General features: G+C 39.3%; 1 protein-coding gene across 4 annotated transcripts in view; it reads right to left on the bottom strand.

The window, feature by feature from the left end:
* The window catches only part of MYO9A (myosin IXA), a 102,661-nt gene that overhangs the window by 55,899 nt on the left and 23,134 nt on the right, over positions 1 to 23,628 (bottom strand). For all 4 annotated transcript variants that reach the window (XM_075273650.1, XM_075273651.1, XM_075273653.1 and 1 more), the window contains exons 2-10: positions 14,376 to 15,281; positions 11,907 to 12,001; positions 11,117 to 11,179; positions 8,022 to 8,121; positions 6,374 to 6,430; positions 6,077 to 6,174; positions 5,042 to 5,168; positions 302 to 391; positions 102 to 224 (exon numbers count right to left, since the gene is read on the bottom strand). In XM_075273650.1, the coding sequence (XP_075129751.1) occupies positions 102 to 224; positions 302 to 391; positions 5,042 to 5,168; positions 6,077 to 6,174; positions 6,374 to 6,430; positions 8,022 to 8,121; positions 11,117 to 11,179; positions 11,907 to 12,001; positions 14,376 to 15,221 (1,599 nt within the window). In that variant the 5' untranslated portion in view covers positions 15,222 to 15,281. The remainder of the gene's footprint in view (positions 1 to 101; positions 225 to 301; positions 392 to 5,041; positions 5,169 to 6,076; positions 6,175 to 6,373; positions 6,431 to 8,021; positions 8,122 to 11,116; positions 11,180 to 11,906; positions 12,002 to 14,375; positions 15,282 to 23,628) is intronic.

Here is a 23,628-nt window from a genome sequence, read left to right as displayed (position 1 = left end):
GTTTTGGCATGCTGTACACATTTTTATTATTCTTTGCTACAATAGCTTTCCAGCCTGCAACTTTTTCTTTCGTACACAACTACATACTCGTACCACCTCACCTGACTTCCTTCATCTATCGCCTTGCTGTTGATGTTGAGCAGGGCATGGTTGATACGGAAGACTATCCAATCAAACAAGGCGCTGTAAAGAGACTTTGCCAAAGAGTCCCTAACTGTCACAGCCTAAAACAGAAAAAAAGAGCTGTATTATTGCTGTTTGCAACAATAAATATAGATGTGTTAAAGTATTTTTTTCTCACCTCTGGCAAACGGTACGGCAAGATAAGCTTTTCTCCAACTGTAACAGTCTTCCTAGTGATCAACGCATCCAAGAGCATTTCTTCTCGAACCTAGGACACAGGAGAGCTAGGATTACTAAGTAACAATTCCTATTTTATTACAGTTGTTCTGTTCAGCCACACAAAAACAGTATGGAGGAAGAAGACATGGGCCATGTATCTTGGGGTAAACAAAACAAAAAGGATAAGAAAAAAAAATAGCCCAGATAGACAATTCCAGCATGTCTTTACGACATCAATTTAGAATCCTTCTATGGTGGTCTGTTGTATGTTTTAATAGGAGAATAAAGGAGGTTACATTGGCATGAGACGGGAAATAAGTATACTGTAATAAGTCATCTTCCGATTTAAGAAACACAGATAGAAGGAAACCTGTCAGATGTTTTTTCAACCTAAACTGATCCCAAAACGTGCAGCATCCAGTAATGGTGTTCCTATGGTGCCCCTCACTAAGATTTCTGTTGCGTTAATTTCAATCTATAATATTTTAAAACCTTAGATATGCAAAGTAAAACCCTGTGAGGCCAGCAGGTTGGTATCTGGCTGATGTCCAACAGTGAGGGACGTCAGGGCAATCTAAGGTTTTAATAACTTATAACTTGACTTTTCAACAACAGGAATCTTAGTGAGGGCCACTGTAGGAACGCTATTACTTGAACCTGTATATTTTGGGGTCAGTTTAGGTTGAAAGAAACACCTGTCAGGTTCCCTTTAATACGTTTCTAATTTGTAGCCGGCCACAGTATACAGAAGTCTATATATATATATATATATATATATATATATATATATATATATATATATATATATATATATATATATATATATGTGTACACACACACACACGCACAAATTTACCTGTCTTTCTTAACAACTGTTCTCTTTCCTCCTATCACCCATTAAAGCTGCTCCATGAGTCATATGGGGAGGAGGAACAGGGAACAGTGGTGGGATTGGCAATAGGTTATGAATACCCTTTGTGAAAAAAGAAACCTTTCTGATCACCAGTAATGTGAAAGAGAAATTATTTTAAGGGGTTTCGCCCTCTCATAAAGCGATAGCATATTGCTACCACATTATGATCTATGGAGGTACAACCTTGGAGACTCTCACTGAACCTGAGACTGAAAGGGATGCAGCACTAGTATAGCATTATATTTCTTCACTTTTTCCTCTTTTAAGTAGTGCCCTAGCCACTCATTATCATGCACAACCAAGTGTCAGATATCACCGTTGTACAGGGAAAACTTAGAAGCGGGTGAACTGATATACCAGGTCTGTAACCCCTTGCTTCTTAGAATCAGTAGCAGTCCCAGATGTCGGACCTCCACTGATCAAAAAGTAATAGCAAACTCTAAACATGGGGAAAAATTCAAGGATACTAATGTGAAATAAAACTCAAAGAAGTTATCAGAGGAAACATAGTTCGTGTTTAATGCATGTATCCTGTGTGAATTCCCTGTTGTGCTGCTCTCGGTCACATTATACAGGAAGTCATGTACTTTCTTTGTGTAGTATGAGGATACAACCCTGTAAAAAGTGACTGATGCTGCATGTTCCCCTCGTTTCAGTCAATTTATGGTTAGTGTCATCACTGCAAAGGTATAGAGTTAGACTGACAGCACCTTGCAGTTATGTGATCACTGGCATCCCCAACCAAATACATAGAAAGCATGCATGAGCGAGGAGATGGTGGCAGTATAAAAATAGCATGAAGTGCTGCAGGAGTAAGTCCCCGCTCCATCATGGACGTTCATCTACTTAATGGGATCCTATAATACAAACGTTTTTTTTCTGAGTAACACGTGGGAATAACCTTAAGAAAGGCTATTCTTTCCTACCTTTCGTTGTCTTGTCCGTGCCACCGTTCCGTAGGAATCCAGGTTTTTAATGGTATGCAAAAGAGTTCTCTCGAAGCACTGGGGACGGGCCCCAGGGCTCAAACAGCACTGGGGGCATCCAGCATTGTAAGCGGCCATTTTCTCGTGGCCTGTGGGCATGCACAGTCTGTTCTGCCCGAGGCCTAGAAGTCTGAAACCTGCACCGGAAGAAGAGGATGAAGAGGACGTTGCTGATGAAGATGGAGGCGGCACTGGAGAGAGTTCTCTCGCAGCATTGGGGACGCCCCCAGTGCTGTTTGAGCACTGGGGCCCTCCCCCAGTGCTGCGAGAGAACTCATTTGCATACCGTTAAAAAAACGGGATTCCTACGAAACGGCAGCGCGGACAAGACAACGAAAGGTAGGAGAAGAATAGCCTTTCTTAAGGCTATTCCCACGTGTTACTCAGAAGAAAATGTGTTTGAAAGATAGGATCCCTTTAAAGGGAGTCTATGACAGCCCCAACCTACTTTAAAATCACTCCCATAGTGCTATAGATGCTGATAGCAGAAAATAAATGTTATCTTTCTTATGCTTCAGTGCCCCAGGGACGCGTAGAAAAATCACTTTTATTCTTTATTCAAATGAGGATCTTGGAGCACAGAGGGAGTTTTCTTCTATTACTGAGCACTGCTGCATCATCACTAAACACACCCATCCTGCATTACCCCAGATAATCCCTTTAAATAATTCATACACATCTAGCATACACAAGAGAGTATAAAGATTCCTTTATTTCTCATAGCTGTATTGGTGATGTATGTGCTGGACACACTATAGGACTACAGACTTAATTCAGAATACAGGCATTTTTGCTGCAGGGAGAATGGGAAGGTTGAGCAGATGTATGTGATAGTTTTGCCTAACTTTACCGACTTTTTTTTTTTTTTTTTTTTAAGTATACATGTATTAGAAAAGCGGTCATACTGCCAGGGGGGTTATGTAAAGCTCCTAGTATAATTGTATTGTGACACAGTAAGGAAGGAAATCTTCCACCTGAGCCCCAGGCTTGTCACTGCTAGGAACAAGTAGATTTCTTCTGTGATTATATCAGTTACCACAAATAGTTAGACACAGGGAGTCATATAAGAAGGCTTCAAAGTCATGTTAGTAATACTACAGATTGAGGTAAAGTTTTTGCAGGTGGAAGTACATGACATTACTAGGCAATACAAACATTCATAGACATCTTTTTGCTAACTGATAGCTACAAACAATACAGTTGAAAAATCTTAAAAGACATAGGGTGCACTGAATTGCCTTCCCTGATGCAGCCCTGTCCTACAAAAGCGTGTTAAATTTTGTGTCATGCTAAAGAGGATCTGAATGTCTAAAACTGAGGTCACTGTTCATGCCATCTATAACAGTGGACATATTTCCTAGTAGAGAATTAAAGTATAGTCTTAATGCATTTGCTTGCTAGTCTGACTGCTATCCAGAGGCGGCCCAAATTATTTAAATAAAAGCCCCCACCTCTTATTACACTGGTCACCAAAATCACAATATACTTTCTGAATGCCCAGACACAGATATGGCCATTATGGTCTGGAATCCTGAATTATTCAAAACTGTGAACCACCTACCTGACCGGCTCTATACTAGAGCCAAAAAGTACCTACACAGTAGTGCCCCTGTGCAGACACTGCATACAACACGGCCCATACACGGAGAAAAGTGCCAGCATAGCCAAAATATCTACTTAGGAAATGGATAAGGTCAGGGATCCGCGCTCAGAGGTCATACGTAGAAATGATAGGTACGAAGACCATATGGTTAAAACGGAACGTTTTTTATTGTAGATAAAACAGTAGGCACAACGCGTTTCGGATTATAGGAATCCTTTTTCAAGTGCAAGAAATCACTTTAGAAGTCTGACAGAAGGGAGAAAGGCAGCATGGCAAAGCTTCCGAATGGTCTACTTAGGACTGGCCATATTATTGTGCCCATCAAATTGTCACAAAAAATATGACATAGTCCCAAAAGTGCCTTCTGATATGACAGTGCCCTTACAACTGTACCTCTCTGCATTCCCGTGCTCATAACTTTTTCCATTTTATTTTATTGTAGCTTTACAAGACCTTGTATTTTTGGTTAAATAACTTTTTTTAAATTAGCGTTTCTTACTTTTGAGTGGTGAGTTGATCAAAAAACAAAAAAAATAATGTACTCATTTCATTTTAGGGTTTTGTTTTTCGTTAACAGGAGGGAAAAAAAAAATCTGTTTATACCTTTTTTTTTTTTTTGCTTCTTTAAAACTACTTATATGCTGGAGTCTATGCTGACCACAACATCTAAGATGTTAAATGGCAATTACGCTATAGGCTGATAATGGGATGATGATATCATAAAGAAAAGTCCATGGTACCACCTCGCCAGGGGTTAAAAAACAACAACTTTCTCCTCTCCCTGCACATTGGTTAAAGTAACAATGCCAGCATATGCACCTATACACCTCTGCTTTAACCAGTGATATCTCTAAATCTAGAATTAGTAAATCTTCCCCATTGTGTTACAACAGAGGATACAGAGTGACATGTATGGTCATATGCGCCTACATCTGTGGCCATTTTATGGATAGGAACTGTGTGCAGTCAGAAGGTAACAGTGTCATAACAAGGAGCATGGCTTTTCAGCAAAAGAAAATGGTACTGGACTTCTGATAAAGGGATAGCAGTACATTTATTAAAATCATATTTACACAGCCATTCCTAATCTGTTAAGTCATTTGTTAAATAAGATTTTAGCAAAAAAAAAAACAAAAAATGGGTATGGATTGTACACACTTGTATTTCTAAGTAAGCCCAAAAGTGATTCTGTCCTACCTTTAGAAGATCAGAAACAATGCGCAGACTATCAGGATTTGAGATATCAATGGACTCATCTCTATATGTCTTCCTCTTATATTGTATGTTACCAAGGTGAAGAATTGCAGACAAGAGAGAAACTATCCTGGAAGAATCCGATGGAAAATAAAACACATCAAGTCACAAAGGGAAATTACAAATCACTAGAATACTTATGGCTATGGAAAATCCTTAAAAAGAAACATGCAATGAAAAAAAACCCATCATATTAAATATTTATTATATCATATACCCAGCAAGCTTTAAGGGGTTTTCCAGGGGAACAAATGTTTTTTTTTGTTTGTTTTTTTTAAAAGGGTCTTTAAGTGCTATTAATGGGTTAATAATTGCACTAAAATACCTTTAACAGTGTGGTGAGTGATTTCTAGGTTTCTCTGGGATTCCTAGCATCTTCTGCATTTCTTTACTTGGTGTAGCTTCATGCAGTCTTAACTTATGCATCATGGTACTTGTAGGCTGACTCACACTCTCTCCCTCTCACTACCTCCACCCTGACTCACTAACTATTCCGCCCACTACTAGCCCTGCCCAACTAACTATCCCTACACAGTAGAGGTGGATTGTTGGCTGCAAAGCAAAGAGCAGCATAGGGACTGTTGCACGCAGCGGCAGAGTCAGAAAAGAGGGAGGGGCCGTCCCATAGGAGGAAGTCTAAAGGAAGAGAGGTAAGTATGAAGGGGTGGAGGGGGAGTATTAGTGGTAACTGGTAACCAGTAAATGTCCCTGGGGCTGTCCCATGACCGCTCCAGAGATATGGGTAAATAGAAAGTAGGTGAGGGGAGGGTGTTTAGATTCGTGTAGGAATTACATTTTATCCCAGACAACCATCACTTTATGGTTTTCACTTTAGTTTTCTTAGTATATACCACTACAGCAAGCCTAAAACTGTCAGCAAAATAAAACACAAACTCGTTCTCACCATACAATTCCAGATTGGAACTGATATGGCAGACTTACTTATCCTTTGTTTTAAGTGTAACACACAGTACTTACTGTTTACGTGTAGCTGACAGGAAGCCAACCATCTCCATTGCCAGCTGCAGGCGCTCAAAGTCATGTCTCAGGTCCTCACCCTCCCCACTCAAGGAATCCTGGAATATTCAAGATACTGTCAAAATCTGACATAGTGCCAACAGTATAAACACAAAACATTATTGTCCGAAACAACTGAGTACTGAAGTTACAATGTCATATATAACCAAACACATTGTTCTGAAACACACAGAGAAAGCAAAACAGACAGTTAACATACAAGTGACAAGGTAAAATAAAATTACATAGGACACTTACTGTTTCGTCTTCACCATCATAGTCTCCCCAGTTCTGTCTCTGTGGCTTCCGCTGTCTCTGAAACAGACACAGTTGACATAGAAAACTTCTAAATTCCATATTTGACACTGCACTCGTCTCATACTGGTACAAACCAGCTTTCTACAGGATACACATTTTCGATTTCTATATTAGAGCCCGGCCATTATGAACTAAATCAAAAACACAATTATTAGAACATTTTAGCTCGATTACAATTGAAGAATTATTTTAGGACACTCCCCTTTTTACATGCCACGCCCCCTAATTATATTCCGTACCACTGAATCTTGGATTCCGTTACTCACATATCAGTAATCCTGATTGGATAGCATAGTGTTAGTGATGTATCCTTTAGCCAATGGCGGTGTGAGACAGGATAGAATGGGGGCAAAATAAGTGAACTGCTCGATGTGAGCAAGTTCATATCAATTATATGAGCTGACTTTCAATTTCGGTTATTTTACAATTATTTGCCCAGTCCTACTGCACATGCACCGCAATTTTCACATTTATTACCTGTGTATTTTGCTGTGGATTCTACTTTTTTCCTCTAAAAGGGTAAAATTCACAGCAAATTTTTGCAGACAGTGGATGCTGGAGATAGGAAAAATCCACAGCATATCACCAAATCTGTGTAGACTTTTTTCATAACATGTGAATGTTGTGAATCGCTTTTCATTCGCATTGTATTGCTGAACGTTCACTAAAAATCTGCAATAAATCAATCAAATGTGAACAAGGCCTAACAATATAGAAAGGAAATAAATATAACCAGCAAAGAAACTTCCGAGCAGTCCTACAGTGAGCCAGGGGATTACAGGGATCCCTTCACCAGCATTTGGGTCACAAAACTGCTATTATGGCACAGTGGGACTCTTCCAAAGATGCCCATTTTATAGAGTACAGAGTTTAAGGAGATTTTCCAAAAAATAATAGAACCATAATTAAATTTATAGGCAATTAAAAGCTAAATATTTTTGCAAATATAAATAATTAAGAATTTTTCCAGAGTTTTAAAGATTTTCTCTAATCATATTAGTGGTGACAGTCATTTGTATTGCTAGGTTGCTAATGGACATGAATATGAGTGCAGGAACTTTTTATGTGGTCTGGCACTTGTAAGAAAACCAGTCATAATTTCCTTATTGTGGTTGGGATATCATCTCATGTATATAGTGTTCCTCTTTGATAACCTAACCACAATAAGAGAATCATCAGAAGAGTCGTGGAGTCATCGCCATAAAGCACTCATATTCCTAGCTGACTGACAGGCAGGATTACAAAGTCACTAGGATTGATGTTGGAGGTAGCTGGGATGTCGAGCAAACATTGACGTAATTCCTAAATGTCTACAGGATCGTACCTGAATATCTTAATAGAGCTCATTGATTGCTCTTATAAATGCTCAAAATATAGATTAGATAATAAAACATTGGGACATATTTTATGTTGTTCTTGTATTTCAGAAGCAAAAAAATTGGATATTAAAATATTTGCAGCTGCAAAACTGCTGGATATATATGACAGTATCAACCATTTGTAATTTGCAACATATTCTATGAGACACTGTCTTGATTTTGTTATGACACACCAGCTCATTGTTTGCAGGGTATTAATATAATCTCACCTGGTTTAGGTAATGATAGTTTTCTGGATGATCAAGGTGAAATTCAGTTTTTTCCTCTTCACTTGCTCCAGCCAACAGATAGTAGAAAACATGGTAATTCCTGTTAAAATTCAACAAATTCCTTTAAAAGTTAAAATTTCCTTAATATATTCAGATCCATACATTATAACAACTAAGGATAAAACAGGAAACGAAAAGAAAAACCCATAAAAAAAAATGCGCAGAACAGAAGAGGGCTATACAAAAAAAACTCTATAACTAGTACTATACAAATCTCAGTTAGTGAACTTTGTGTGCCCTGGCTTTAAACAATGCTGCCAACACTTGTCCCAGAGCTGGCAATGCAAAGGTCCCTCTGGCCTGACCAGAGGAAGTGGTTAGGGATGACTGCAGAAAATTACGTACCCATATGGCAAAACACCAAAACAGTGGCCTCAAGAACCAGAAGCCACAAAGTAAAAACAAAGACCTATTTTTGAAATCAGTTACAAAATTAAAGACGTCTCTAGATCTCCGCGCTGCCATAAGTTACACAAGGCACCAGATGTGAGGCTGTTCAGAATAGAAAATGATCCTCTATAGAATTCAATTAAAGCTGAAAGATGTTTCTAGTGAGGAACACACACAGGAAAGAAAGACAACACAGACAGTGTCTAAACGCAGTTAGTTATAATATTAATTACTTCATAATTGGTTCTAAAACTCTTTCGACTACTGACGAAGAGACATGTATTAGTCTTAGGGTGCATTCACACTGAGTAAACGCTAGCTTATTCTGAACGTAAAACACGTTCAGAATAAGCGGCGTCTAAAGCAGCTCCATTCATTTCTATGGGAGCGGGGATACGAGCGCTCCCCATAGAAATGAATGGGCTGCTTCTTTCACTCCGTGCAGTCCCATTGAAGTGAATGGGGAGTGCCGGCGTATACGGCAAGCTCTGCTCATGCCGGAGCGTACACGCCGGCACTCCCCATTCACTTCAATGGGACTGCACGGAGTGAAAGAAGCAGCCCATTCATTTCTATGGGGAGCGCTCGTATCCCCGCTCCCATAGAAATGAATGGAGCTGCTTTAGACGCCGCTTATTCTGAACGTGTTTTACGTTCAGAATAAGCTAGCGTTTACTCAGTGTGAATTCACCCTTTAGGCTTTATTCACATGTTCAGGATTTGATTAGAATTTTGATGCTGATCCTGCGCTGAAATCCTAATTAAATCTGGCCAGACTTGGCCAAAGCCAAGTGTGGATTGAGCAGAATGGAGAAGTATAACTAGGTCCTATATATTTTCCATTCCTTTTGTAGCTATTCTTGGTTTGGATGAAGAAAAAAAAAAAAAACGCAGCACAATTTGCAACAAAAAAAAAAAACCTTTGCCTAGGCTATATGTTGCGGAAAAGCAAATTTATTTGTGGCAGTTTTTGCCAGCCAAACCCAGGAGTGGATGCATAATGAATGTAAAACATAAAGGAAACTCTTATACTTTCCCCTCCTGCTCAATCTACTCTTGGCTTTGGCTCAAAAAAACCACAAGGAAATCTGCAACAAAAAAAAGTAGCTCTTCCGTAATGTGGGGCCTTAGGCAAAGGCTGTACGTAGTGTGCTGTAGCGCTTTTCACAGAAAGTCCGCAGAGGTTTCCTCTGCAGACTTTCTGCTTCAATCATGACTATAGGGAAACCACTGGTGTTTCCGTAGGTATAATTCACATGCTGCGATTTCCAAAACCGCAACGGTTTTAGAAATCGCTGTGTGTATGCTGTGCATATTCTTTAGTAAAAAATTAGCTTTTCTCAGTAGCTGGTAACAGAGAATGGCGCCATACACAGACAGCTCTGTTCTCTGTGTTGTGGCCAGACTATGTTACTGCAGATCAGTTCCCATCATTTGAATAGGAACTAAGCTACAGTCTGCTTCCTCTTCACTCTCTGCATATCAGCTGCTGAGACGAGATATGGGTGGTGGGTGTCAGCCCTATCTTAGGATAGGTCATCTATATTTTTAACCCAGAAAAATACCCTTACAGCCTGAAAGAAATATGTAGGGAAAAGTTGCAAGTAGTGTTTTTGTATAAAGTTTCTTCTGCATCCCTTTTGAGGGTACAAATACAATAGTGAATTGGACATAATAACCTGTAATACAACTGGTTGTCTCCAGAGCAATGTTATATTTGTACAATTGTATAAGAAACGGTAATACTCTAATGTATACTGAAATAAATTCTGATAATTGGCCACAGAAATATATGTATTTCTTTGTTTCACCAAGGTAATTTCTGCCAATGCATTGATTACCAATACAAAATATTAAAATAATCATCATCAGCTTGTTCCTACAGGCTAACACTATGCAGATTATATGTAATAAGCAAAGGGTCTATGTCATACCACTTCTACTACTGTGCGTCTGCAAATATGGAGCTCAGACTGGGTGAGATCATAAAGTAAGTAAACCATTAAGATTTATATTGAGAAATCAAAGTCACATGATGCGAACAGTCTCAGATAGGGATGGGCAAGATGTTGTAAAATTTAGGAGCTAGCTACACAACTACAGGATTTGACTTATTAGTGGTCAACCATCCTTAAAGGGGCTCTATCATTGGGAAAATTCATTGTTAACTAATCACATCCTTGCATAGCCTTTAGAAAGGTTATCCCACACCTATCTTTAGTACGTAGATTGCCTCAGTGGTTTCTGAATAAGTCCGTTTTTATGCATATGCTAATGAGCTTCCAGCCTGCACAGGAAGTTCCCAGCAGCACTCCTCTCTCCTATTATCTCCTATGTGTGTGTGCAAACAGGAAGCCGAGTCATCAGCAGCAGCAGCCAGTGCATATACTCCAATAGGAAACAATAGCATAGAGGGTGCACAATGCATCGTGCACTAGTCTAATTAGCATATGAATAAGAACAGTCTTATTCATAAACCAATGAGGCAATTTACATACTAAAGCTGTGTGGCTATGCAAAGATGTGATTAGTTAAAAATTACTTTTCCCAGTGATAGAGCCCCTTTAAAGATACCAAATCCAACCTCAAACCACCCAACCTTCCATAAGAAAGGTAGCTATAAACCAATATTTGGACATACTCACCTCTCTTGTTGTTCCTGGTAAACAAGCCTAGACTTCTCCAGTAGATATTTTTCCACATAAGCTCTGCACAAAAGTAAATGTTCATGGCTTTAATAAAATGCTATCAAGTTTCCCCTTAAAGGAAGTCTGTTACCAGAACCTCGCACATCAAACCAGCCCCACCACCTATAGGCTAGGGTGACCTGAAACAAATAGTGTTTTCCCCATTGTGACTCACTGCCTTCATTATTGAGATATCCCCATTCTTTTCAATATGAAATAAGCTCTATGGAGCAATAACGGCATTGTGGCTTAGCTTAACACAATAGGTAGTATCTCGGCAGTGGAGACACATGACTGAATCCGGTCTACTCCATGTAAAAGCAACTGGTTTATCAAGTGCAATGAATGTAGTGAAAACTTTATTCTCCCCATATAGCCCCTTTAAGGGAGGCCTATTATCTATTTTGGCATGTCCAGTTCAATATATTTTGGGCGCCATTCGTTTAAGGTTTAACTATGCCTGCTATTCCTCCCATGTGAATAAATTGACAACTGGCTGTTACCCATTCTGATGTGCCCATACACAATCCTATACTGGCCATCAGGTTCTCTTTAAGCACTCTGCATATTGTCTTACAATGTTAGGAACTTTGCTCTGAAAAGGTTACAACAGTAACACAATAACTTGTAAAAGTCACCCTTCAACAAACACACATGTAAAAAAGTAAATACACATAGGCACAATAAAACCCATCAACAATAAAGCCTGACTCACAACCAACCACCGCGCAGCATATGGCTGTCTTACCCCCGTACTGTTCCTGTCTCGTGATAGTTGACTTGGATGAATTTTCCAAATCGACTGGAATTGTTGTTTTGAGAAGTCTTAGCATTTCCAAAAGCCTAAAATGGACAATAAAAAGGGAAAACAAATAAGGGAATTAAATAAAGACCTTTGGAGACTCCTCAGATATACAAAGCATACGTTTTCTGAATGCCAAGGTTTTTCTTAGTTGCAACACAGTGTATTTTAGGGAAAAAATTTAATAATGGTATTGCTGTCAACTAATATATAAGGTGTATACACTATGAGGGACTATTGTTCATCAAATGCAATGGGCTTTGGAGAAAAAACATCATTGCATTCACAACCGGTGACAAGGGAACTCATTTTCATTACTACATTTGCACTGCAGCCCGAGCGTACTGAAACACTTCTCTAAAATGGGAATAGCATATAGACTGTATTCCAAATGAGAAGTCATTTCCCAAAGGCAATCTGTCTTTGGTTCTGATGTAGGTTTTTTTCGCCTCCTAGTTTTGGTTATCCCAAGCCTCTACAGTCCCTTGTCACAGATGCCTTCTCCAGTAATATTCATTATATTTGAAGGTTATATTGGGCAGTAACATGCACATTTCTTATGTTAGGCTTATATTAGTCTTTTCACAGTTAGGCTGCTTTCATACGGTCAGTATTTGGTCAGTGATTTTCATCAGTGATTGTGAACCAAAACTAGGATTGGGTTAAAAATACAGAACAGGCACAAATATTTTTATTATATCTGATCTCTGTATAGTCTCCAATCCTACTTTTGGCTCACAATCACTGAACAAAATAAACTGAGCAAACATTGCTGTGTGAAAGCAGCTATAAGCAGATAAACTAGTGAAAAGGAGACAGAATTCTGGTGTAATTTGTACTAAAGAAAATGGTATATATTCTTTGTACTTACATTTCCAATTGTTTTGGACACTTTCTAAAGCTAAGTCCCCACGTTGAAGAAAAGCAATTTTTTTTGTTGCAGATTTTGCTGTGTGTTTTTGAGCCAAATTCAGTAGTGGATTGAGCAGAAGGTAGACGTATAAATCCTTAATAATTCCCATTCCTTTTGTAACCATTTTGGGTTTGGCGCAAAAATCCACAACAACGTCCTCTGTGGGCTTTCTGTCCCTATTTATACCTATACGGAAAATGGCAATGGCATATAATTGATATGCTGCAAGCGTGAGCATTTTTGAAAATGCAACTTTTCTACTGCAGATTTTTTTCTGCAATGTGTGGATGGGATTAGCCAGAATCCCATCCCACTTTGAAGCTACAATAAAATGCAGCGTTTTCGCAGCGTGGAGCCCTGGCCTTAACATGCAATGCCATATGCCAAAAAATGCATCAAAATGTTGGTGCATTTTTTTGTTAAAAAAGAAGCAAACTAAAAAAGCCTGTCTGACTTTCAAACAGTGTTAGGCACTTTGAAAAATCTGGCACAGGTTAAGATGGTTTAGTCTACGTTTGCATTGCCTAAAATTTGACAGCATTAGTTTATCTGCCCAATGTGTTTTCCCTGCTTATTTAACCTATGCACTGGTAAAAGATCCAGAACATAAGATAAATAGATGCCTGTGGTGTATGCCTAACAGTGGCATCCATCGCTCATAATGCTCCATGTTTAATATATATATATATATATATATATATATATATATATATATATATATCCATCCACAGGGGTCTTTCTGGTACATAGTGTACATCAAGAAAAAGAGCCTAAGTCTACAATAAACACTGCTTTCTATCCTGTTCCAATGAATTTCCCTTTGGACACACAACAACTCACCAGCTCTAACCATGTACCTGTACCTACCTCACAAACTCAGGATGGCCATTTCAATTACTTATATGTCACCATATGACCAATAAAAGTCCTGTTTGTTGATGTGCATTTATTAGTTCATGGTTTGAGTGTATGTTACTATCACATGATATAAAAGTGTGGAGTCTGTATGTGCAGATCTATAAGGATTGAGCTCTGGGTTGCAGCCATAAGAGTCTGGAGGCAGTTTTCACCCCTCTCCCTATTAACAGCTCAGACCAGATGCACGCTTGGCTGCACAGAGCGTGCATGTGTATGAAGGGGTCAAGTGATACACCTGTCTACAGCCAAGTAAATTGCCAGCCTTAGGCTTTGTTCAGATCTCGTTTTCGGCTACATTAGGTGTATATTTCAGAAGCATATTTATGTGTGTGCACGTGTGCTGATCATTAGGAGTACAGTAAAAGAATGTAAATTAAGGTAATGGCCTGTAGTCATCACAAAATAAGAAATTTTCCTATAAATCAGTATGGGGTGAATAAAAAATACTTAATTCGGTTTTGAAATCTTATTATTATATAGGTAGTCTTTGTATGACAGTATAAGAGGTGTTGTGGTGAGGGAAACATTAATAGGCCTGTAAATCATTTGTCTGTCACATGGTTTAATATAGGAAATATCCTAACCTCCAGCACAGGTCCAGCACCTAGTATTATTTGTTCCACTCCACTGGCATATCCTTTCTGACTAAGAGCAGTTAAATGATGGATAAGAAAATTTGTGCTTTGAGTCTTTCCAGAGCCAGTTTCCCCAGAAATAACAATGCACTGATTCCGCTGGCGACGTAGCATGGCATGGTAAGCAGCATCTGCAACTGCATATATATGAGGCTCACGGTCTCCCAGCCTTCGGTTATCATACATCTTCACATATTTAGGGTTATAGATTGGTAAGAAACGGAATGGATTAACTGCCACCAATATGCTTCCAACATAAGTGTAGATCTTCTCTTGTCGAAAGCGTGTTCTAAGAGTCTCAAGAAGTGCCCTCTCACTTAGATCAGGCAATCCACATAGGTCCTCACATTCTGGTCCCTGTTCCTGGGGAAGGAAGCCCCTCTCAACCATGCGCCTGCGCTCTTCTGTCACTTTTAGCCAAGACTGGAGACTACCATAATGAATGGATCCATCCACATTCTTTTCCCTCAGGAGAAATCGATAGTCCTCTCCAGACCCACGAGCCTCTAAGGCAAGTCTGGGCCACAGCATCATGCGCTGCACAGGACAGTCACTGGGGTTAAGTATCCACTCTTCTCCACCAAACTCCTTGACCTCAGCCAGTACGTAGAACTTGGCTCTGTCCAAGCGCAATGCCGTAATGACAGCATCAATGACATCAGCAGCTGTGGTGTGTCGGCGGGCGGGTACCGGACAGTAGATGACATCTGGAGAGATGCTGCCAGGGTAAACCTGCAGAGTGAACTCTTCATCCAGCAGGCGGCGTCGCCCACTGCCACCCCCCACCTCTGACATGGCGGCACTCCGTGTCCCATCAGAAGGAGTGTGGACGGTTCCCCGTCTGTGGGTGGACACCTGTAAAACACAATTGAGAAAAAAAAAAAAAATACATTGTATGTTAGACATTAAGAAACTGCTAAACAGATCTTTTTAACAAGCCAGTTAATTATTACATGATATGAAGTCAAGTTAAAGTAATCATTTCACAAGTCACATGAAAAAGTAATTCATAAACTGCAGTTGTGGAATTAGAAATTCAGAGATACACAGAAACATGAAAGTCTTTAAATTCTGGCACTCAAAGAGTTTGCCTGATTTTCCTAACCATAAGCACCATCTTAGAGAGGGTTGTGAAAATCCATACTCTGTAAAGAAATGATTCACATGAATGAGAGGTTAATACAGACAGAATAAAACAAGGCGAATCCCTGCACAATGAGATTGTTAGGTTCTCTTTTATTAAACTTCAACAGATTGTTTACTTCAAATAGCCTGTGCCAATGTTGATGGGATTGTGTATAGTAACATCCGGAATCTGACCTGAAAGCAAATGTTAAGGGAAGGAAGGACTAGAAGGACTGGACTGGATTGACAACATGTCCGATCCACTATTCTCAAGTGAGACAAGTTGCCACAAGTGGGGTCTGGTAGTGGCTCATTTGCCTCTCTCCACTGAGAACACATGAACACTTGACTGAGCAAGCATGTGTATAGGAAAGTAGAAAAGTATGAGGAGTAGTGTCAGCTATTGGAGGAGTACAGCTATGTTATTTATCATTGCCCTAGGTTTGCAATAGGTATAAAATGGTTTGTATGGGATAAAATATGAAAAGTGTGGCAGAAACATGTCCCCTGATATCCAAATCTGTGTGTACTGTGACGTGTGCTAGTCTCAATGTTAAATCTATCGCTGGTCACAGATCTTCGTTACCTCAGAAACAAATTCTCATGCCCACAAGTTAACAGGGTTTGACTGTACAGGACACACACACACACACACACACACACACACACACACACAACATCTCACCTTCATTATGGGTGACGCACTATTGAACAAATAGCATACAAGTAGCCTACTAACAATATGCTTAATGTGTATAGCTATAGGGGTCTCCGTTTTTGTAACTTGGTATATTTAAAAAAATAAATATATACACAGATGTACCAAATCCAAACTTTGTACTGTTACAGCAGTATTTGTAAAGCAATACAATGACATTTTTTTCAGAACTGCAACTGGGAATCCAAGTCAACTTCTTAAATGCCATTTAAGTCAATAATCGCTATAATAAGAATTTCTACTCACACAGAGTTAAAAAACTACTGAATACATCAAAAATGTTTTATGTACAGTTCCCACCATGCAGACTCCACAGGTGTGAAGGTGTGAACAAACATGGGCGTGTGTCATAGAGAACAATAGCTGCTAAGACAAAGTGTTCAGCATGTGATTTGTAAAGTAGTAGTGCTGAGGTCAATGCTCCGCTCCTCTGATGTAAAGGCATTGGGGCAATAGTGCTGAAGTAAACATACCCGGCAGTATTCCTCAATACCATTCATTGAATGGAAGACAATCTCACATAGTCTATTGCCGATGCAGCACCGGATGTTTCCCTAGCACATTCACTAATAAACAAAATTGAAAAAAAAACAAAAACCACACGCGCCACATGAAAACCAGCCAGTTTTATGAAGGTAAATTTTTTAATGTAAACTATGCAAAATGAATAAACATTGATAAGGCTAGGTTCACACCCGCACATGTGTTTCCTTCATTCAGGTCCACCAGGGGACCCAAATGACCGAGAGCCAGACTGCTAAAACAGCGATAACCCGCGGAACCCATAGATTATAATGGGATCTGCCGGGTGACCACCATTTTTATGCTGAAACCAGTGAAAAGAAAAGTCCTCTTTCCAGGAATCTCCAATAGAGACTCTGGCCCAGATGTGAACCTAGCCTGACAATTAACAATTGTTTCAATAATCAAATGATTTTAAGAACATTTACATAATTGCATAATCATTTAGGTAAAAAAGGACACGTCCATCAAGTTCAACTTATATCAGTCAATTATACATAATTCATTGCTTTAAAAAAAAAAAAAAAAAAAAAAAAGTAATTTATTAGATATGAATGTTGCAGCTTTTGAAAGTGGATATAAGATCTGCCATTACTAGCTCTTGGAGTAGGGTATTCCACTGTCCGGCACTGTGCTTTCTGTCTCTGATTTACCTCAGATAACATAGGGTAACCAGTAGAGTGTCTCACACTGTGGGCTCTGGGGCTCAATCTGCAGCAAGAGCAAGCAGGACACTTTTTTTTTCATTGTCCTGATTGTTTTCAATGGGAGACGGAATTTAGAACTGATTTTGAGGTAAAAAATGCCTCTAAATCACCTCCAAATTACACCGTGTGAACTAACCTTAAGACTGCTCCTTTATGTCTAGCTAGTCCTTTATTTCACATGTGATGGGTTCAAGTCTAAATAAATCATGTGCCAATTCTTTATGTTGACTACACAGACGTTTCAGGCCAAATTATTTTTAACCACTTATTTAGAGTGTGCACCCGTTACAAAAGTGATCACAGCACTGGTACGGTCAGCACAATACCCTACACTAGAGATAGAAAGATAGGTGAAACACACAAAATACTTAGCAATGGTGTGTATTCCAACAAAAGACTGAGTGGATAAAATTCAAGTGGCCATGATCACCCGACTCACAACAAAGCCACTTAGGGTATGTTCAGCTATGTACTTTAATTTCTAGATAAACTTCACTAACTTAGTGATCTACAGCTCTGCAAAAGTGTTCATTCCGTTTCATATCATTTAACAAAAGTAAGGCCAAGTTTACATCAGTGCCTCAGAAACCGCCAAAAATACTTTATGCAGGACTTTTCTCTCCGCTAGTTTCAGTTTTGAAACAGCAGACACCCAAGAGACCCCATTATAATCAAAGGAGTCCGTCGATATCTGTGTGTAACTGCTAAGACAGCAGACCGTCATTTGGGTCCACCAGTGACAGAGACCTAGGCAGATGTGGACCTAACCTACGTGAAGGAACAAAAGACTAAATCATATCAATATTTGGTGTGACCAGCCTCTAAGTGGTGATTTGAACCCTACAGAACTCATCATCATCCAGTTTATTTGGAATCACATGAAGAGACAGAAGGATTTGAGCAAAACTCCCTGTCGAGTTACTTCAAAAACTGTGTGCAAGTGTACCTAGAAGAAGGCAAAGAAGGGTCACACCAAATATTGATGGGATTTAGATTTCTCTTTTGCCAGTTCACTCCTATTTATGAAGCATTGTTGCAGCATTTTTTCCATACCTGCCTGCAATCTGTTAGTTCATACTTTCCAGTTCCACATTTGGAGTCATTCGCATAAAGATATCAGGTCTTTACTATCTACAAGAACCTGCATCACTGCTACATTGCTGAAATTAAGGCAAAAATGTGACAAGAGCAAATGTTTAATGCACATGGTTATACAGATTTCTTAAAGACGTTTGCATTTCACATGCTTTTTTCAGCTGGACAAGGGCTTAAGCATTTTACAGCTGCATAGTATGAGCTGCCGTTTTATTAATATCCCATTCATTGATACAATGTAGTTTACTGCAGTGAGAGAAATTCACCAGGAAATATGCAAATTCTGTCATCAAGATGTCTCGCTTTACCTTTGATCTGATAATAACCTTCAGAAACAGTTTCCTGAACTGGTCCTACGGGCCCATCAGCAGGCATATTGCAATGCAAACATCTGCCTCAAATATGTATGTGGTATATTTTTTTTTCTTCTCTTCCTGAAAATCTTTCATTAACTTATGTTAGTAAAACATATGCTTAAAGGGGAGTCTATTGGCACAAAATTGTGATATAAACTAATCATAGTACTTTGGAGGGCCACCAGTACAATTTACAATGATGTATTTCTTATTCAGGATTGCTGTTCCATTCTTGCAAAAATTGTTCTTTTACCCCTATGCAACTAAGCAGAAAATGGATTTAGGAGCGTGGCTTTCCAGAAATGGGCTTCACTATCTGCTGCTGCTAACTGCTGCTCAGCTCCGACCCTGCTAGTTGACGGACATCTCTCTTCTTGGTCTCAGCACACAGTACTAACTGTACTGAGCATGTCTTATGAGGACGCACGGCACCTGGAAGTGAAGGAGCTGGCTTTAGATGCTGGCTTCTAAATCTGTATCAAATGCCGTCTAGTAAGTTACAGATTAATTGGATAGGATAGTCAATAAAAGCATATCCATTATTTCAGATATTATTACACATAGGAATTAGATACATTAGCAAAAGCAAATTAGTGGTAAATTAGAAAAAAAATGGGTGGAACAGACAGAATTTCTATTTATGTAAAGTTTTTTTTTCCATTATCCTTCATTAAGAAAGATTTTGATGGGTGTAGTTATACATATGAGCTTCCCCTAATATCGCAGTAAATACAATGACACTGAGATTAATACTGCATGTGTCAAGAAATGTAGTTATATGGGAAGAGTGATGACAGTACAGGTAGATGAGACAGTAGTGCAAATAGTCCTATTAGCTGACAATAACCGGCAAAGTGAACACGCCAATAGTGCATTTCCTTAGGGGGCCATTCATTGGCTGATGACGCACCTTCTCCATTCATGTCCAAATAAGGGGGTTTGTCTGGTGACACAGGCCTTTTAATAAGCTCTAGATCTGTTAACTGCTGTGTTCTTATTAGATTTTCTAATAGAGAATGGCAGCCCCTAACTCTACAAAATGCTCAGATAAACTAAACATTCAATTGCCAGTGCAAGGATGAAGCTAAAACCTCAAGACCAGCCCTTTTTATTTGTATAAAAATAAAAGCATCACCTACTGCTTCTGCATAATTTACATGCTTTCATGTACGTTATGATCAATAATACATGAAGTGTAATAGCCATGACAAAAGACATCTGATCAACAGATAGCTACCGGGCTATTAACATCCCATACCACATCCATGGCCGGCATGCTTATGTAGCAATCTTCTCTTACAGGACATTACGAGAAAATCAATTGCGTTAAAGTAAACTCAGTTATTCTAGTAAATCCATAAGCAGATTTGGTCTGTGCTGCATTCTTACATTAGGGACTGGTTAGGGCTCATCCAAACTCTTCAGCCTGTTAAGGATGCAGTGATTTATTTTTTTTTGTTTTTCCATTTCAAAAGCCAGTTACTATAAAACCGCTTGCGGTTTATGAGACACATTGTATTATATGTACACTATTTTGGAGTACATCTAATGTACTCTTTCACTTTTATTAAAAGGGTTTACAAGCACTTTGATAATGGAGACCTACCCTTAGGATCTGCTGCTTTTTCGGAAATGGCGGCACGTTGATTATAAATGTGGAAACACTAGCATATCCCACATAGATATAATAGGGGTAGGAAGTATGCAGAGAAAAACTCTGCGAAAATGCATCGAAAAATAACATGATACTTTTGTGCAGCATTTTATTCTGTTGTGGTTTTTTGCTGCATCTTGCTACGTGGACTTTAGCCTAAAACTTGTTTTTTGCTTAACAAAGTACAAGAAGCTAAAAAAAAAAAAAAAAAAAAAAAAAAAAGTATGTTACCAAAATGTTCAGCAAGCTCACATACACAATAGAGAAAAAAAAATGAAACAACAGTTACACATTAAGGGGTTAATCTGCTGGGATCAGTACCATCAACTCAGCACTGATGGAACTAGCAAACTTCCTGAATTACCGAGCTATAATAGTACAGCAGCTTAAGAGAACTTCATAGTTTCCTTGAAGCAGTAATATGGCACGGACTGGAAACAATTTAAAGAGGTTATCCGGTTTCTAGTTATGATGGCCTAGGATAGGCCGTCAATGTTAGATCTGCAGAGTCCAACACCTAGGACCCCCAGAGATCACCTATCACCTGTACTCTTTATAATGTTTATTTATGAACATTGCTCATCACTGTACAAATTGTAGCAACGAATGTAGGTACTTAAGCGTTGTCCCATTGAAGTATCTAGACATCAATACTAGAAACCAGATAAAGTAGCTGTAGCTACACTTTTAGAGGAAACAAAAAATGTATCATTTACAGGTCGTCTATCAGCTCTGGTATTGCTGTTAAACAAGCAAAAATTAATTGGTCACTAACTTTTCAGCCAACTTTGTCTCATTACATAGAGCAAGAGATTCTGCAGCAGCATGTAATGTGGCTGCTTTCTGCCTGAAAAACCTCTATAAAGTTCCTGCCTCTCTCCCTCCTAGCTAATTTGCAGTTCACTCCCTGTTGATAGGCATGGTTCGCGCACAGATACAGTAGATAAGAAATAGGGAATCACAGTTAGTGAAGAGGAGGGAGGTTATTTTCTTTCTTCACACAGTGAATGCAGACTGCTGCTCCGTGCGAAGGACTGAAAATTCTGCAAATCTCACAGCTTACAATGTAAGAAAAGCCATCTATGTACTTGCATCTACTTCTGGCTGCTTGTGTGATTACAGATGCAAGATTATTTACATACAGAAAGCAACTTTACTGACTGTGCTCAATTGATCTTTTTTCTGTGTTTACTTGCTTGTCTGCAAGTAATTGCCCTGTATTTACAGTAGTGGATCTTCTATATTATGGACACTTGGCCCTTTCTCAGCTATTTGTATGCTATTGTACAGTTTATTGTGGCAGTATGGCAGAACAGTATCAGTAATGAATAGGGGAGGGGGAAGACTGCTCCTTACTGTACATGCCCCCTGCCTGAGTGAGAAATGTAAACTGTGCTGCAGCCATAAATGGGGATATTAGCAGTAGAAATACTGATACAGTCATAGGACAGGCTGTGCTGCAAGACCCTGCACATGTTTCAACTTTTTATGAAAATGCAGGGCCCTTTAAAGGGGTTGTCCCATGAAAAGCATGCTATCTATACTGCTAGTTTATGTGGATTTAAGACTTTTCCTAAATACATTGCTTTATCAAAACTGCTTTGTTTGGCCGCTATCTTAATTTATTCACTTCATTGTTGACACTGCATTAGTGACCTAGCTGCCTGCTCTGGGGGGGGGGGCTGACAAGCAATGGAGCTCCTCAGTTAGGGGAGGGGAGAGGTGAGAGCTCCGGGATTACTGTGCTGTCTATCTTCAGCTTTTCTTCTTATCAGATGGTTTAATTGAATTTGGCTGATAAGGGCTGAGATAAGGAGTCCGTTACCTCTGTATGTAATGCAAGCTGACTCAAATCCAGCTCTGCCACATCAGTTTCCACATCAGCTTTATACTGTGGTAATGCATTTACAAGCAATCCCTCATTACAGACTGCAAACATAGCTGATAGCAGAGCAAGTGAAACCCCGCCCACCAATGTGCCGAGAAATCCAGGAAGTGAAGAGAGCACAGAGCCTGCAGGCTTCAGAACAAGAGTTATGGGAATACCCCTTTAAGCACAAGTACAGAGATGTCTGTGTTATTTCATGGCTGTAATACAGAGAATAATTACTTTTATTTTGAATGGAAATGAAATGTTCAGAGCACAAGGGGAATGTGTTCACAGAGCTCAGCACCATCAATTGCTCAGTCTCCCTGTCCAGCCCCACCACCCTGAATGCTGAAGGTCACATTGCCATCAGTGTTCAGTGTGGGGGTGCGCGGAGTGATGCTGCATGGGCAGACTAAGTGACACAACCCTGCTGCACCAAGCATCTCATTTACATAAAGAATAAACGTAATTATTCTAAGTATTGAGACCCTGCTCACAAGAGTTTACAATCTATACTGACTAATTTTATACTGGGTCAACCAATTACTATAACATAAGGTAAAACATAAAACTGCATGAGGCACCAGCTGGTTTCTGTGCATGTTCAACTACATTGTGCATTTAAGTATATAGAGTTCAGGTTACTGTTAAGTAATCCAATTCTGAGAAAAAGCACAGAATGGAGGTGTAAACATCAGAGTTAGTTTAGGGTAAATGTAGAAAAGTTAGATTAGATAATGTGATAAGCTTGTCTATAAAAAAAAAATATAAATAATGTTTTGAGGGCTTGTTTCAAGCTACGGACATTAGGTATTAATCTGATTTTTCAGGGTGGCTCAATCCAAAGAACTGGTTCAACTTGAGAGAAGCCCTGAAGGTGGAAGTGGGAGATTCAGATTATTGAGGATGTGAGTCTTAGATCATTGGCAGAACACAGAGAATAGGTAGAGTGGTTGACAGTCAAGGAAGGGGATATAAAAAGGAGCAGTACTATGAAGAACTTTGTGGGTAAAAATGACAGGTTTATATTGTATTGTATGGTGGGTGGGCAACCAACTGGCACACAGTGAAGGCATTACTGTGGCATTTGGACAGAAACATAAGCCTGGCTGCTGCTTCCGATGTAGATTGGAGAGAGGAGAATTTAGTAAGTGG

The sequence above is a fragment of the Leptodactylus fuscus genome, chromosome 5 (assembly GCF_031893055.1).
Source record: "Leptodactylus fuscus isolate aLepFus1 chromosome 5, aLepFus1.hap2, whole genome shotgun sequence".
In the NCBI taxonomy this organism is placed as follows: domain Eukaryota; kingdom Metazoa; phylum Chordata; class Amphibia; order Anura; family Leptodactylidae; genus Leptodactylus; species Leptodactylus fuscus.
The sequence above is the reverse complement of the archived record's forward strand: the minus strand, read 5'-3'. Positions and strand labels throughout refer to the sequence as shown.